The following is a 15,980-nucleotide window of genomic DNA, read 5'->3' on the forward strand; positions in this document are numbered from 1 at the left end:
TTGAACATAATTTAGTTATTCCCTCAACTGAAGTGAGAGGTCAACTAAAGAGAGAGAAAACTTATTTTTTTCCTGCTAGTCTCTCGTGTGAACTTGGTAAACATGCCTGAAGTGAAACGAGGTTCTGATTTTCTTTCACTTTGCATAAAATCTGTTTGTATAATTATTATAAATAATTTACATTTTTCTCAAATGAAAGTTACGGTCTGATTTCGACCTAAGAGGAATTTTTCAACTAAAGAGACAAGCAAACAAATAAATAAATAAATAAATAAATAAATAAAAAATAAAATAAAAAGTGGCTCTTGAGTTTTCTCTTCGGCTCTCTTCTCCGTCTGGATACATCAGGCTACATAATATAGCAGACGCCTTCTAGATACGGCGGTGACTATTGGATTTCGAACAATAAAATTATTAAACGAAATTTTATGGAACAAATTCAGTTTCACGAAAGAGAGAAATATATGTGAGTACTCACTTTTTTGTTTGCCTGCGTGTTATTATTTTTTAAAAAATGTTAAACGTTCAAATGTACGTTGAATTTAGAAATAAAATTAAATTGGGGTTAGTCAAAAAATATACTTTTAGGCAGTGAAGTTGATAGAATGAGTGAAAAAAAAAAACATATGGAGCGAGGAAAATCTTTTATTTTTAAAGCGTTTAAATTTAAGTACCTGGACGACCGAGCCTCGCTCGGCTTTATAATAATTTTTTTTGTCAACTTGTGTTTTTCTAAGGTTCGATACTTTTTCAAATATACTTGAAAAGTATCACGTTAACGAAATATTAAGGTTCTCGATGCTTCTGAGAAACGAGAGATATACATGTAAACACTTCATCAGCATTATAATCATTTCAGCTATAAGAAGCCTGCTACTGAATATTGGCCTCCTCTCCCCCACAGTCATCAACCTACGAAAGCTCTGCATTGGTTGCGTATAAATATGTAACGCACGGTATTGCCAAAAAAGTAGTTTCTAAGACCAAACATAGCGACAATAAATATGAAGCAAATGATTGAAAATGCGCCGCTACCTTCTTATAACACTAAAGTACCAAACAAATAAGATTTTGAATGCAATTAAATCAACATTTTGCTTTAAACTATCTGTTAGGGGAGGCTGGGGTAGTAAGAGACAAAAGTAAAATAAAATAAAATGTATACTAATATTCTAAAAAAACTTGAAACAACTCTCATATTAACTGCATAAAATGAACTCCACTTGATTTTTTAGGCGATTATTTAACAAATATTTTGTTTTAAAAAGCGTTCAAAAATTTCAATAAATTCTTGTCTCTAATCACCCCATCTATGAGGAGTTAGGTATGGGGTAATAAGAGACACCTGTCTCTTATTACTCCATGCTAACCCCTTTACCCAATACTACAAAAAATAAAAATAGGGTAATAAGAGACTGGCCCACAACCTCTAAAAAAAGGAAACTTTCAAGATTTCAAAAAAAAGTATTGGTCAGAAATTTACACATTAATAACTCTCAAACACTTCAACTACAAAATATCGCGAACTTTTAAGATAAGATCAACGTGAAGATTTTTTCATTGCATGAAGAAAAAAAAAATCAAAACATGTTATAAACTTTTAAATAAGTGTATTGCAGTAAAGTATACATATGGTTCTTTATATTACCATAATTTTAAAGTTGTGTAAGAATTTTTTTTTTTTTTTTGTGATTTTTTGACTGCATCTCTCATTACCCGAGTCTCTTATTACCCCGACCTCCCCTACATTTTGTTTCCACTGTACAATTTTTCTGTCATTAATTAAAAGATTTTGAACTTGGAGCCAATTTTACTGTGGATAAATCGGTTTTTAACCCAAAACTTCCTTCCATACTATGTCGCAATTCACCTAATTTTATCCTAGTCGAGATTTTCACTTGGAATAAATACTTTTAGTGTAGTTGGTCATTTTACGCCAGAAAATGCTACATACAGCACGCTATCCATAAAAACTGATGATCCACAAGCCACTCCAACAAATTATAACAACAAAATATAAAGTCTCTAGAATTATGTTTTTTCGAAATGAAATTTAGATGCGTGATTTAAAAAAACATATAAAACTATTTGAAGTGTAAAAAAGAATATAAGTAAATAAAATAAAATAAGGCGGTCAAGCAATAGTTTTTCTTAAAAAAAAAAAAATGCCTTACATCGACTTACATAGTGATTTGAATTTGTTTTTATCCAAGTGTGATTGAAATGAGCCAAAGTGGCTAATATCAGTCAAGCCTGGCAACCCTAAGCAAGTTTAAAATTTTAAAGCGAGAAGGGACAAATTTTCATTGTTATGGTTGCAAATCGTCTGCCTTTTGTATCAATTCAGTCTTTTTCAAGGCTGAACTCAATTAGACTTTATATTAAAAAACTCTTTTTTGAAAAAATCGCGTTTTTACAGAAAAAAACGCTGATGTAGATGAACTTAGAATGCTAAACTACAATTAAATCCAAAATTTCATCCAAATCCTTAGAGCCGTTTCCGAGATACGAAATATATACATACCCACAAGAATTGCTCGTTTAAAGATATAAGATTTTTTTTTTTTAAATTTCCGATTTTGCAAACAAGGTGTTGTCTTTATGAGGTCACAAGTGATGAACTTTGGCGAGTACAACACTTATGCCTTGAGTTCTGACGCTTGTTGTCTACAAAGTTTCCAGCTTATGCTAATTCAGAAGGGAATTAAATATTCCGTTCTACTTTAGCTATCAACCACATCGTTGCCAGTACATCCGAGTAAAGATGCGAATTAAATATTGCGCTTTGCGCGCTAATAACATCAGTAAATGACATTTCTTCTCTTGTGATGTCATGAACAGAAGCGAAAAAAAAAAAAAAAAAAAAAAAAAAAAAAATGAAATTCAATCAGCGCACCGATTAAAACATCTTTTTTTGAAAATATTCAATATTGTCAAATTATTTTTAAAATAGTCAAATCCTACGTTTTTAAGCTTGCTCTTTCAGAAAAAAAAAATACTTTTAAAATTTTGGAAACGACCTCAATATTGTAAGCTAGTTTGTTTTCTCTGTGTGGTCATTTAGGGGAGGGTGGTCCAAAGCGGGCAGGCCTTCGTATGCCCCCCCCATGGTGTATTTGCGGCGATGAATACGTATGTTGTGTTTACCTGAACACCCCCGAGTTGTTATCAGTCCCAGCGAAGCAGCAGTGAAGCGGCATGGCGCAACCAGGCTTAAAATAAAAAAATGATACATTTAAAAAAGAAATGAAGTTTTGTAACTTGTGACAAGAGTCGAACACCAGCTTATTTTTTTTATTGTCAATAATATTAACTTATTCTGACACTATCCACCTATAAACTGCGATGGTCATTCCGGATTTTAAAATTATTAATTTAAGGTTATAATTATTGAAAAAAAAAATAGGTATAGGATTTAATCATGTATTTATTTATAATTTCTTGAAACATGTGCTGACTTAGATTTTCTCTTTCATTAGGATAAGTATAACTTATAGTTAGTTATTTTTAGGGTTAGTTGCTATTTTTTAATAGTTATAAATAGTTATTTTTTAGGATTTTAATTAATTTGTCTATTTATACTCAGTTATTTCTTTATGCTTTATAAACAAATGTACTGATTTTAAACTGGATAAGTACAACTGGTTTACATTTTTTTATATAATGGCAGGTAGCTATTAACTGTTTTAATCATTTATAACTTCATATTTGATTGGCAAATGTACCAAACCACAATTAGTTAAGCTTACCCGCTTTGGGCTCAATTGTAGGACAAAGCGGGTTTTTTACATGTTTGTTAAGTTTGATAATACATGAATATTGGATTTGAAATAATACAAAAATCACTTTTTATTTTGAAGTTCAAGAACCCTGCTAGGAAATAAAACAGAAATTGTTGCGATTAAAATCCAAAAACCACAATTTTCGAGCGTTCTTCGAAAACCTACCCGCTTTGGGCCACCCTTCCCTATTATTAAATGAAACTTTTAAATATTCTTAAAAACAATTCAAAAAAATTATAAAATAAAGAAAATAATATTAAAAACAATTTTTAACATTTTTCTTTTTTTTTCGAAACATTCATAAATATTTGAAAGTGAACCAAAGCAGGCTAGTGTAAATAAAGTAGACCCTCCCTCAGAAGAGGAATTAATTTTTCTTTTTATCACAAAATTGCGGTACTCATACTGTATTGTAAAATATTTGTCTGCAGTGCAGAGGACTGAATTTTAAGAGATTACTTTGATCGGTTGCCATTGTACACAAATATTTATTTTTTGAGGAGGAATCGTTTTATTTTCAATTAAGAATATATTTTAAGCTGCATAATTTTTGATTGATAGAAACTTTGTGTTAAGAAGCGTTTTCTAAAAGATGATTTATTTCTCTTTGATCTTATTCGCTTTAATTTAATTTAATTCTAATAAATTTAACAGATTAATAATGTTACGTAATTCGCCAAATGAATGTTCCCAAGATGGCCACCTTAAGAAAACTAAAGTACTAATGTACGGTGCTCCACTGCATTATGTTATTTTTCATCACTGCACATTGTTTTGCTATTATGCTTGTTTTTTTCCCTCAGAAGCAATGAAGCAGCGGCAGCGTAGGATCGAAAAAGTTTTTGATCTTCTATTTTCCTTGTTATTTCCTTGTATTTATTTGTTTTCTTTCAATGGAAGATTGTTTTATTCATTCAGAATTAAAAATAGTTTGTCTAAGATTCTATTCACATTTTAAAAGAGATTTCAACACATGGACCACCTTTGGAACAGCGTGATTCTAAGGTGGCCCGTAAAGTATAATTTTGAAGTTGTATTAAAACATAGCTAGATTTTATTTTGCTAAAAAAATTGCTCTTGAAATGTGCTCCAGATAAGTGAAAAATTCAACATAAATGCTCCTAACGAGAGAATTATGAAAAACTACTAAATCTCTACTATAGCCATCTTTAGCCTTACTCCCATCTTTAGGCCCTTTTTTTCTTTAACCTTACATAAAAATTAAATAAAATTGAGGCGGAAAGTCGGTATAAATGTGTTTCCTCGCTGAATTGATAAATATTATTTTTAAATATGAGCTACGTAAAAAAGAGGGGGAAAGCTACTTGCAAATGTGTGCTAGCACCTGGTGCTTGCAAATAATTTTTTTAGTGTAATTCTTCAGTGGAAATAACAAGAAAAAAATTTATAAATATATTCTTAGAACAGTACGTAAATCATTTTGCCAATTGCAATCTTTGTTTTTGAACTAGCAGTAACATTTAAAAGCGATTTTTAAAATACTAGAAGAAGACAAGTATTTGTATGTAGATTTAGTTTATTTTCGTCCTAAGATAAGTATTGCTTCAAAATTCAAAAATCAAGTTACTATCATTAAAAAACTCTATGTCAGTCTACTATATTTTATTTGTGTCTGTTTTCGTTAAGAAGGAAGTTCAGCGCACAAAGATTGGAAAATAAGAAGAAAATTGTATCGACTAATATGTTTACTTGAAGACGGCAGATCAACGCATGAATCATATATGGTTTCCATTATTTTGCATTTTTTGGAAATTTTTAACAAAACGTAATGAATGTTTAATAGTCGGGGAATGTGGGACAAAGTGGAATGGGGAATTTTTTTACTCTGTTTTTAGCGTTACCTATTTGGTACTATTTTTAACTATGTAGTACAGGGAAAGTTATCCCTGAAGATTAAAGCACATGATAATATCAGTAATTTTCAAAAATAGTTACCCATATTGTAATATTTCGTTGTAAGTCAAAAATTATTATTATTTTTTAAATGATAAAAATCTTGTAATTAACATTTTGTTTTAATTGAGACTTACTAATAGTCGAAGCAGTATTTATTTATTTAATATTAAGTGGATTTCTATTTTAAAAGTTTTGTACAATTTGTCAAGTCCATGCGTACAAGGGCAATGGGGCAAAATGATGTTGTTCATTTCGTTTACTTATTGAATCATTTGTTAAATCACTTACGTATTCATTTATTAGTTATTTCATTTACATCCCTTCATTGTAAAAATTCACTTATTTATTCATCCACTTATTTTCATATTCAAATACCATTTTATTCTCTCATTTATTTTTTCTCATACATCAACTAATTAAATAATTTATTCTTTAGTCTATTGTTTCATTATTTATCCATATACTCATTCAACCTTTTATTTACTGAGTCATTTGATCAAAACTATTTTTTTAAGCAAATGCAAAATATTTCAAAAAAAAAAAAAAAAAAACTCACCTTAACCCCATGCAAACAAAAAAAAAAAAAAAACTCCACCTTTTTTTTAAATGTATAAATTTACTGCCAAAAAAAAAAAAAAAAAAAAAAACTGTTTCAATGCAAGTTTTGTTGTGAAATACATTGTATTTTCCTTACGTACTGTAATTCTCATAACAAATTTCCAGTTTGTTCTTTTTGAAAAAGGTAAGTTATCTTTGCTATTTTACTTTGCCCCGAATTCTCCTAATTAATAAAATTGACAAGATGTTTATCTTCAATTTTTATCTTCAAACAGAAAGAAAAACAACTAAAAACTAACTAACTGACTGACTAACTAACTAACTAACTAAATAAATAAATAAATAAAGTGCCTAGATAAACGTTTATTAAGCATTTCAAATAACTGTTTGTTTCATCTCAATCTTTTTCTAAGCTAAACAACTTCATTCCAAGCATAATTTATCCCTCCAACCATTTTTTGATACGTCAGCACCGGTTTTTTTTTAACACTGCTATACAACAAAAACATTTTTGCATTGCTTTAAGTTTTAATCATATTCTCAAAATCGATCAGCTTTCAATGTAAAAATATCTAGAAGACTTGTGTTGTTGAAAGTAAGATTATTTAACTTTTAAAGTTTGCTTTAAAACATTTACTTTTGTCCTGAAGTCAAACTCTATTGGCAGTAATCCTAAATAGGAAGGGATAAGCGTCAAGCCAAATGATAGTTTTACTTTCTTTCACGACAAGCTCAAGTTTGACTTGTGTCAACTTTTAAACATGGTTTACGTTTTATACTCATGTTCAGTATCGGAGAAAGAAATATAAAACATGAGTTTTACAACAATTGGTAATTTTTGAACATCAGAGTGTAAAGATTAAAATCTTTAACGAATATCTGATGTGGACACTGTAACGTGGTGCGCTCATTATTTACATACACTCCATGTTAGAAAAGTATTAAACCTTACTTATTTTATGAAAACAAGATGGATATGAATCAAGCGCACATGCATAAGCTGACAATGAACCTTTGTCGGTGTGCATGAATTTTTTCCCGTCTGTCAGTAACGTCAGTTGCTGACAAACGGAGTTTGACTGAATTAGTGTGCAAGGCTTGCGTCGATTTAATTAACTTTAAGAAAAATAACAGAACGATTGGAGCAGTACTATTGCATCCCCACTTTCACAGAAACTAGACGACAGCTAGTTGGAAACATTCGAAAGATGAAGACGGTTTTCGGTGACGATTTCTCCACTTGATTATGACGTTTTCAGCATTGACAGATAGGAACAAATTCAAGTATGCGCAAAAAGGTTCAAAGTTGGCTCAGATAAGTGCGTTTTACTCACGTCCAACATATGTTTACACAAAAATGTAGTCAGATAGTTTTCTAACAGCGGTGCATATTTTTAATGACTAACATTGAGTTTGGTTTCACAAACGCGGCACCTACTTCGATAAATAGCAGCGGCACCGAAACATTTTTCGTGAGTAACCCTTTTTTTTTAAATTGTTCAATAAAGTACTAATCGAAAGATATTGATAAGTTGTTTTCGCAAATACTTGTCAAGCGGCGTAAAATACTTAGATGAGGATAGAGGTAAATTCTTTGGTGTATTGAGGAGAAAATACATTTTTTCTCAGTCTTTTTTCCGAAAAACGACTTAGATGGATATCGACTCGACACAAAGAAACACAGAAAATGGCCCCTTTCGGAAGAGGAATCTGCAACCTAAAAGATACGTGCACACTTGAATGTTTTACAGATCCTAAACGCGACATTTTATTTTTCTACGGCTGACGATCGCTGAGTTATGAAAAATACATACACAGATACGTTCGTACGTACAGGCATCACAAAAAAAAAAAAAAAAAAAAACCTTGCCACAGCTGTTTTAAAGATTTTTTTTTTAATGGACATTTTAGTAGCTATGCGTACAAACGTACCACGGGTAAATTCTTAACTTTTTAAATACCGGAACGCCAATGAGAAGTAATGCAATCTTTCGAGTAGACACCAATCTTCTGTAGAAGGGAAATTTGTTTCCAGAAAAAACGGTAGGGCAATTCCAAGGAAAACAGTAATTTTGCTCCGATCGTGACGCTTCATACAGCTCATTAAAAATAGTAATTTAAAAGGAACAAAATATTATTGCTTTAAGAATTAAAAAATGTATGCGTGACTTCATAATCAAAAATGTTCGTCTTATATTTTTATATTGTTTCTTTTTTTATGAAATATAGGAACTGTCACGTGCGGGACAAAATGACCGCTTTCAGTGGAATGGTCAGATTCATACTTTTTTTTTTTCAACGGTTTAAATTATTATTTCTCAAGAGATGAGATATGTTTTCTTTACGTTGATTCCTTTGCTTTCAAAACCTACAATTTATTGCGCCATTGCTATAATAGAGCAAAAATATTGAGTAATGCGTACAGTACAAAAATATTGAGTAGTATTGACTTTCGATGTCCATTGCGTGAAGCATGCAAATTAATTAAATTGTAAGTAACAAAGTTATTTACTTAAAATAATACCGTGTTAGGAGTATCTTTGTAACAAATGTGAAGATTAAAAAATGTGCTTACTCTTGTTTAGTTAAAAATATTAAGATCTACCTGTAACAAAATGTTGATGAAATCATCGTTTCGGATTGTCCCTCACGTGATGGTGAAATGGCCCACTACCGGAACGACGCTCCAGTGCATTCCGGTATCAATTAATCTCTGGTATCCATGCATTATTATCAGGGGTGCTCACTGGGGGGGGGGGGTTACTTTATTTATTTATTTATTTAAATTTATTTATTTATTTATTTTTAATTTATATTTTTTTATTTAATTTAATTTTATTTTATTTGTTTTATTTGATTTATTTATTTAGTTTGTATGAGTGTGTGTGTGTATGTCATCCAAAGACAAAACTTTTCCAATAAAATAATAATGATTAAAAATAAATAATAAATAAGTATATAATACTTAAAAAATAAATAAAATAAAAAAGAGAGCTAAAAATAAAAAATAAATAAGGGAGATATATAATAGAGTTGAGAAATTTTTTTTTGGGTGGGGGGGGGGGCATTTGCGCCATTGAACTTGAGGGGGGGATTATTGATTACTAGTAAAGATTGATTGCAGTAATATGGAAAACGAAATTTTACACTGAAATCTGAGTGAGACAATATTCGCGAAATCAGTTCTTCCTTTTTTTTTTGTAGGAAAGAAAAGCACACAATACATAAACTTAATTAATGTAATAAAGATATGATCATGCTGGGAAAAAAAAAGCTTGATCTTGAGCAAACTCTGGAAATTAGTATTCTAAAAACTCTCATTCTAAAAAGTGACATCTCGCTAAAAGTACTAGTGAGAATAAGTAGTCAAGTTACAAAACTTGAGCGCTTTCACTGCCTTCCGCATTGTCTATTAGGAAACATGTATTAATTCACTTTCTTTAAACTCATTGATTTAAACAGCTTATTTCTTTAAAGTTGCCATATAAAATAACTAAAATTGAAAAAGACTATACTATTATTTTTCTCCTAAAAACATCAATTTGAATCTTTTAATGGAAAAAAAAAGTAAACTAACTGAATAATATGAGGTTTAAGAAGTATCATCAGCTGAACGAATATCATCAATTGAAACATCAACATGTTAAATCCAAACCCTTACATTTCACCCCGGAAAGTTTAATTAGAATTTTGTGCAACACCACCTTAATTTCAAGGCTACTTCATGCGGAAAAAATATATACAACGGCAGCGCGAAGATTCAAAAAAAACCCGAGAAACAGCCTCCACCCCCAATTTTTACATTTAATTTCTCTTCAAGTTTCACAATAAAGACGTCTGTACTTTCTTCGTACACGATTTTTGTTTTAAAAATGCCTGTTCAGCTAACAAAATGAGTTAAGAGGAGCAGTAACAACTGCTCGTAATGGAGCCCAGTCACGCCATCCCTTGTTTAGTAACTCGTAGCTAATTGTCCCGAAGTGTCATTTAGGATTATGAGGTTTTAAATGACTCTATTTAGGCCATAAAAATTATGTGAACTTCCTCGTGGAGGCATTAAAATTCATAGGTCATTCACGCAAGTTATTTTCTAATCCGCCACTTGCGTTTTCGCTTTAAGAAAATTGCGCCGCTTAAAGTGAACTGAGAGAAAAAAGCTAAAAATAAAATTGCGTTAGTGATTTTTTTATTTTATACAAATAATGAGAGTGAGGGATTAAAAATGGAGGAAATTGAATCAACTACGTTACGAAATCAATGTTGTGTAACAATTTACGGATACAGGTTTATTAAGCGTCTCTATTTAAGACGATGGAAACACACATCCTAGTAGCTATGTAGGGTAGTAATGTATCAGTATCGAAATACTTGAGCGCTAAAACTGTTCTACAACAGCACTAATAGAAGATCAATTTTTATAATTCCCGCGAAAAATCTTTTTTTTTTTTTTGACTTACTCAGTGTCTTCCAATAAGTTAAGATGTAAAAAGTTAAGATGCTCCAACTGTTAAGGGTTCTGAAAAATGTGAATTAAACAACCGTACCCCTTGGGGTTGGGGTATGTCAAACTCTGAAGGGGATAAATGACTAAAAAGTATACAAAGCTACAGCAATAATGGAGTAGTTTCCAAAAATTTAAAAGTATTTTTTTTCTGAAAGAGCATGTTATTAAAACGTAGAATCTGACCTTTTTTCTTAAAACAATTTGATTAAGTTTAATATTTAAAAAAAACTTAAATTGGTGCGTTTTAATTGTTCATATTTCTGCCGATGACATCACACATGATGAAATGTCATTCAGTGTTGCCATTCACAGAGCAAAATATTTAATTCGCATCTTTACTCACGTGTATTGGCAACGATATGGTTGATAGCGAGCGTAGAGCGCAATGTTTAATTCGCTTCTTGAACGTGGAAACGCTGTAGAAAGATGCACCAAAATGCATCATTTGTGACGTCATCAAGAGCACACCTTGTTTGAAAAATCGAAAATTTAAAAAAAATAATTAAAAAATAACTGTTGGGAAAATGAAAGTATTTTCTGAACCCATGTTATTATTTTTGCTTATTCTATCAATTTCAGTGACTAAAATTGGTACTTTTGACAGAAGGAAACAACCCCATTCTATGAATTTCGTTTTTTATAAAAGTTTGAGCGACAGTGTGTATTCCTACATTGAAACCAAAATACTGCAATATTTTTTTAATGAAAGGTAATTCTCAGCAATATCTGCTAATTAAGAATTAGCTGACATTTCTGTGAATTACCTCATGGAGTTCACACCATAAATCCACGAAAAATTGTATTCGTTTTTAACTTACTAAACAGTTAGTATCGAAAAAAGCTTCTGTTAAGAATGGTTTGCTTTTTTATTTGATCAAGCTAGAGCAAGTATTAACTAACTTTTTAAAGAACAACAAGTTCAGCGTTCTCGCAAATTGTCCCCTCAGACTTGTAATTTTATGTCTGATTTATAAAAGCATTGCAATTAAACGTCCATTGAAATAAATTTATTGTTTTAAATTTAAATTACCTGCATGTAATTAAAACTTAACAGTTAAGCATCAGCTACCAGAAAGCTTACCATTCTAGTAAAACTAAAATGGTTTGGTTGTGAGGACGCATAGCTAACGACACAGAAAAGGGGTACGTTGGGATGATAGCCAATACGAGCAAGAACATGCCAAAAACTAGTGCACCAGTCGAGAAACAGATGGGCAGGTGTGAGCTAAAGAAGCGTCATTTTGACGCAAATCAAAAAGACTGCTTACAACATATTGAGAAATTGGACGGAGAAGTCTAGAATTATTCTTTTAAAGGGTGGATCTTCTACAACTCTAATAACATAAATCTTTCTTTTTCTCCTTCATACTTCAATCACAAATAAATAAACTGAAAGAAAAGTTATTGAACGATATGGCGATGAACTATCTAGCTTTACGGTTTTTGCATCTCTTGTTGCGTTCTTTTACGACTAGGGTAACCATTCATTTATTAGAATGGTATTGTGTGTAGATGCAAATTGGTCTCGTGGTAGAAATACTATTGTACTTTTAATGTATCTTTTGTTTACTTTTGATAAATTCATTCATTCGCTAAAAATGTGAACGTTATTCATTTTCACCATATTCTATTATTATCCAGATAGTATCTCACATCGTTCTGTATTTTTATAATCCAGGTAGAATATTATGAGTTCAATTTAAGAGAAAAAAAAGATGCTTTAGAAATATTACAAAATAATGGTTTGGATAAAATTCATTTGAAGATGAACAGAAAATTATTATTAATTAATACCATTCATACTAGCTTAATTTTTATTGGATTTTTGTTTAAGGTTAACATTGTTTAAATGATTCAACAATTTTTTTTCTTTCATCCCAAAACGACTGAAAGAACAAACCTCATCGGCCCAAATTATTTTTATCAACCAACGAAACGCATTTAAAAGCGAGGAAAAGTAATTAGTAATTACTAAACTATAGAGTTGATACTTTAAACTTTCAATGAAATATCAACAACTAATTTCTATTTTTAGCAAATAAATTTCCAAAATATATTGAGAAATATTTCATAAAAAACCGAATTTCAAATTTAAAACAAAAAACTAGCGCCGACTAAATGTACCTTGGGGAGGGAGGCATTAATATCATTAATATGTTTACCTGTATTAAATTACCATGCTAGAATTTATGATATGTGTTAAAAGAGTTCTGGAGGGGAGGGGGGGGGGGGGGAGGACGAAAATACCTCGCATCACGCATCCAAAGTAAATGTGTAAACCTTATGCAATTTAATCGAAAATAAAAGGTTTTCTGAATAAATCTTAAGAAATACAGTTCATTTTTACTTTTTTCTGTTTTGCAATTATTATTAAATTTTATAAGCTGCTTAGAAGGATTAATGCAGCTCATTTACTAATTATAAAGCTTTTAGTTTAATTACAACATAAGTCCATTTTCCGAAGCTAAAAGTAATGATAATTTTTAAAACCTTAGCGTAATATTTAAAGATAATGATTTTTGATACAAATTGTGCTTTTACAGCATTCAAATTTTTCGTAGCAAAGGAAAATACATTTTGATTAAAATAAAAAAGTACGTTTAAAACAATGTTTTAAATAAAAAAAGTATGCTACATTAATACTTCATCACTTTTGTACAAAACTGTGTTTTTAAAATAAACTTTAACTAAACACAGCTGTTGGTCGCTGGTAGTGGACTGTATAACTTATTTTGAGAAATAGCTGAGGCTGACACAATTGTAGTTTTGCTTGGTTTTATTGAAGAACCATTACATTGAATACATCATGCCGCCGCAGTCTTACAGTTTCTGGCGCTCGTCCCAGAGACCGCAGTATAAAACTGCAATCCCAGAGGCTATGCCACAGGAAAAGTATAAATATATAAATTTGCATATGCACAGTAAAATACATACTCCCGGCGTTGAAATTGATAGATTTCAAAAATATTTACCAATAAAATTATCAGTAAAATACCATAAAATGCACAGAAGTAAATTGAACAGATATAAAACTCAATTACAATCGAAACATTCAAACATGAAAATATGTATACACAATAAAGCAAATATCCTTTACACTGAACTCTTTCGATTTGATTTCTGATTATTAAAAGTTCTTCGTAAGTAAAAATCAATTTGCCCATTGCGCGTTTTAAATGAACTTCAATTGATTTGACACCATATTGAAATTTAGATGGAGTAAAATTCCATTTGATTATTTTAAAGCAAATAAATTTTGATGAAGTCTCATCTGGTTGGCTTACTGAATTGTGCAAACGATAGAGTTCGTTGTGAGCACCGATATAGGTTTTTGCGTTATCGCTAAATAAACCAGCACATTTTCCCAGACAAGGCATAAATCTCTTTAGCAAAGCAATAAACGAATCAGATGCTAAATCCGACACAATTTCAAAATGAAAAGTATGAGATGATAAACATACAAATTTTGTAAATACCTTTTGTAATGCATCTTTAAATTGATATTGAATTTTGATATAGAATAGACCTGCGAAGTCAGTGCCAGTATTTAAAAAGGGAAAGGTTTGTTTGCAGCGTTCGGGTGGGAGGTCTCCCATTTTATGTTCTAAAATTCGTGGTTTGTATTTTGCACAAATCACACATTCATGTACAATTGTCCGAGAGAGATCTCTCCCCTGAATTATCCAAAATTTTAATGTAAATGCATGCAATCGTGCTTGCACACCTAGATGGGAAATTCTAACGTATGAATCTAATAAAATAAGTCTTGATAAATTATGATGTTTAGGCATTGCTATTGGATGCTTCGCATCAAAGGATAATTCGGAATTTGATAAACGACCTCCAAGTCTTATATTTAAATCTTTATCATGAAAAGGTAACAATTTTAATTTACCTGAAATTTTAAACGGGTTTCCCGATTTTAGCTCCTGAAAATCATTACTAAGATATTCATACTGGACAAACGATAAAAGTTTCAATTCACTGCCAGTGACCTCATCTGCAGTAAAAGATTCAACCTTCTTCATTTCATTCTTGCAGTTATAATTGAACTTAAGAATATAACTAACTACATTAATTAATTTTCGATAAGTATTACTCAAATTCAGGAAATTTACCAAAAGCACATTTTTTGTAACAATTAAAACAGTTTCAAGAGTATCTTTCAGTTTACTGAAATATAACGATTGATTGAGATCATTCAGTTCAAAATAATGTTCACTTAATAGAGGTATTAAAATCTTTGGTTCTTCCCACCTCTGCTGATTTGACAAGAGAACACTTGCATCTTGTCCACGGGAGATAATATCCGCTATATTATCTTTAGAAGAGGTATGTCGCCACTGGTAAATTTGATTCATCGATTGACTTACCTTCATTCTATTGGATACAAACGGCTTCAACTTCTCGGGAGGGGTTTTAATCCAGGTGAGAACAATGGTCGAGCCACTATACAAGTAAATATGGTCCATTGGCAACTGCAACACAGGTACAATCTTGGATGTAAGTCGCGCTAATAGAAGGAACGCTGACAACTCCAAACGAGAAATTGTTGAGGTCTGTAGAGAAGCTACAGCTAATTTACTGCATAAGAGATTCGTATTTGCGTATCTAAACGCATCTATCGAATTCAAATAGACGACTGTTCCAAAGGTTTGTTTTGAAGCAACAGCGAATCCGCGTAGCTGAATAGTAATTGCGTTAGAAAGATGACTGTACCTTGGAATTTGCACTTGATTTATAACAGGAAGTTGTTTCAAACAACTCCACCACTCCTTAGGGGGATAAGGATCCGACCAGTTGAGTAACAACACCCAAAGTCTCTGATGGAACATGTTATCCTTCAAAATGAATCATTGTATTGGACCCTGGGGTTCGAAAATTCTAGAAATCATAAAAGGAACTTCACCTTTCGTGTAATTTTCCTTGAGATTCACAGTCACCTTAAATGTAAAATAATACGAATTTGAACGCAACATTTCCAATGTCTTTCCAGTCATTTCTTGAGGCGTAAACGAATGTTCACAGTTTGTGTGTAGTAAGTCGGGATGGTTAGGCATCGATTTATGAAGTTCCATTTCTTCTTTATGCAAAACTTGAATGAGATCAGACTGTTGGAACTTTGCCTGATCCAAATTTTCCGAACCTGACAGAACGTCATTGACACAAAAGTCCCCGCGTGCGACTTCACATGTATCGGGAAAATCTTGATGTCCTTC

The 15,980-nt window shown here is 31.2% G+C and overlaps 1 protein-coding gene across 1 annotated transcript; it reads right to left on the bottom strand.

Annotated features, from left to right (window-relative positions):
• Nucleotides 1–1,297: 1,297 nt before the first annotated feature.
• LOC129217863 (uncharacterized) lies at nucleotides 1,298–15,596 on the bottom strand. The gene is made up of 2 exons (XM_054852183.1): nucleotides 14,046–15,596; nucleotides 1,298–1,384 (listed from the first exon to the last, which is right to left on the bottom strand). Exons 1-2 carry the CDS (start codon nucleotides 15,594–15,596, stop codon nucleotides 1,298–1,300), a joined length of 1,638 nt encoding a protein of 545 aa, XP_054708158.1.
• Nucleotides 15,597–15,980: the final 384 nt, after the last annotated feature.

This window comes from Uloborus diversus, chromosome 1 (genome assembly GCF_026930045.1).
Source record: "Uloborus diversus isolate 005 chromosome 1, Udiv.v.3.1, whole genome shotgun sequence".
NCBI classification, from domain to species: Eukaryota; Metazoa; Arthropoda; class Arachnida; order Araneae; family Uloboridae; genus Uloborus; species Uloborus diversus.

Bases quoted from the DNA above. Each gene is read 5' to 3' on its own strand.
- LOC129217863 (XM_054852183.1), bottom strand. From the start codon at position 15,596: ATGTTCCATCAGAGACTTTGGGTGTTGTTACTCAACTGGTCGGATCCT. The intron at 1,385-14,045 runs GTAAGCCAACCA...TATTTTTTGTAG, and splicing joins TCTATCGTTTGCACAATTCA to TATTGGGTAAAGGGGTTAGC.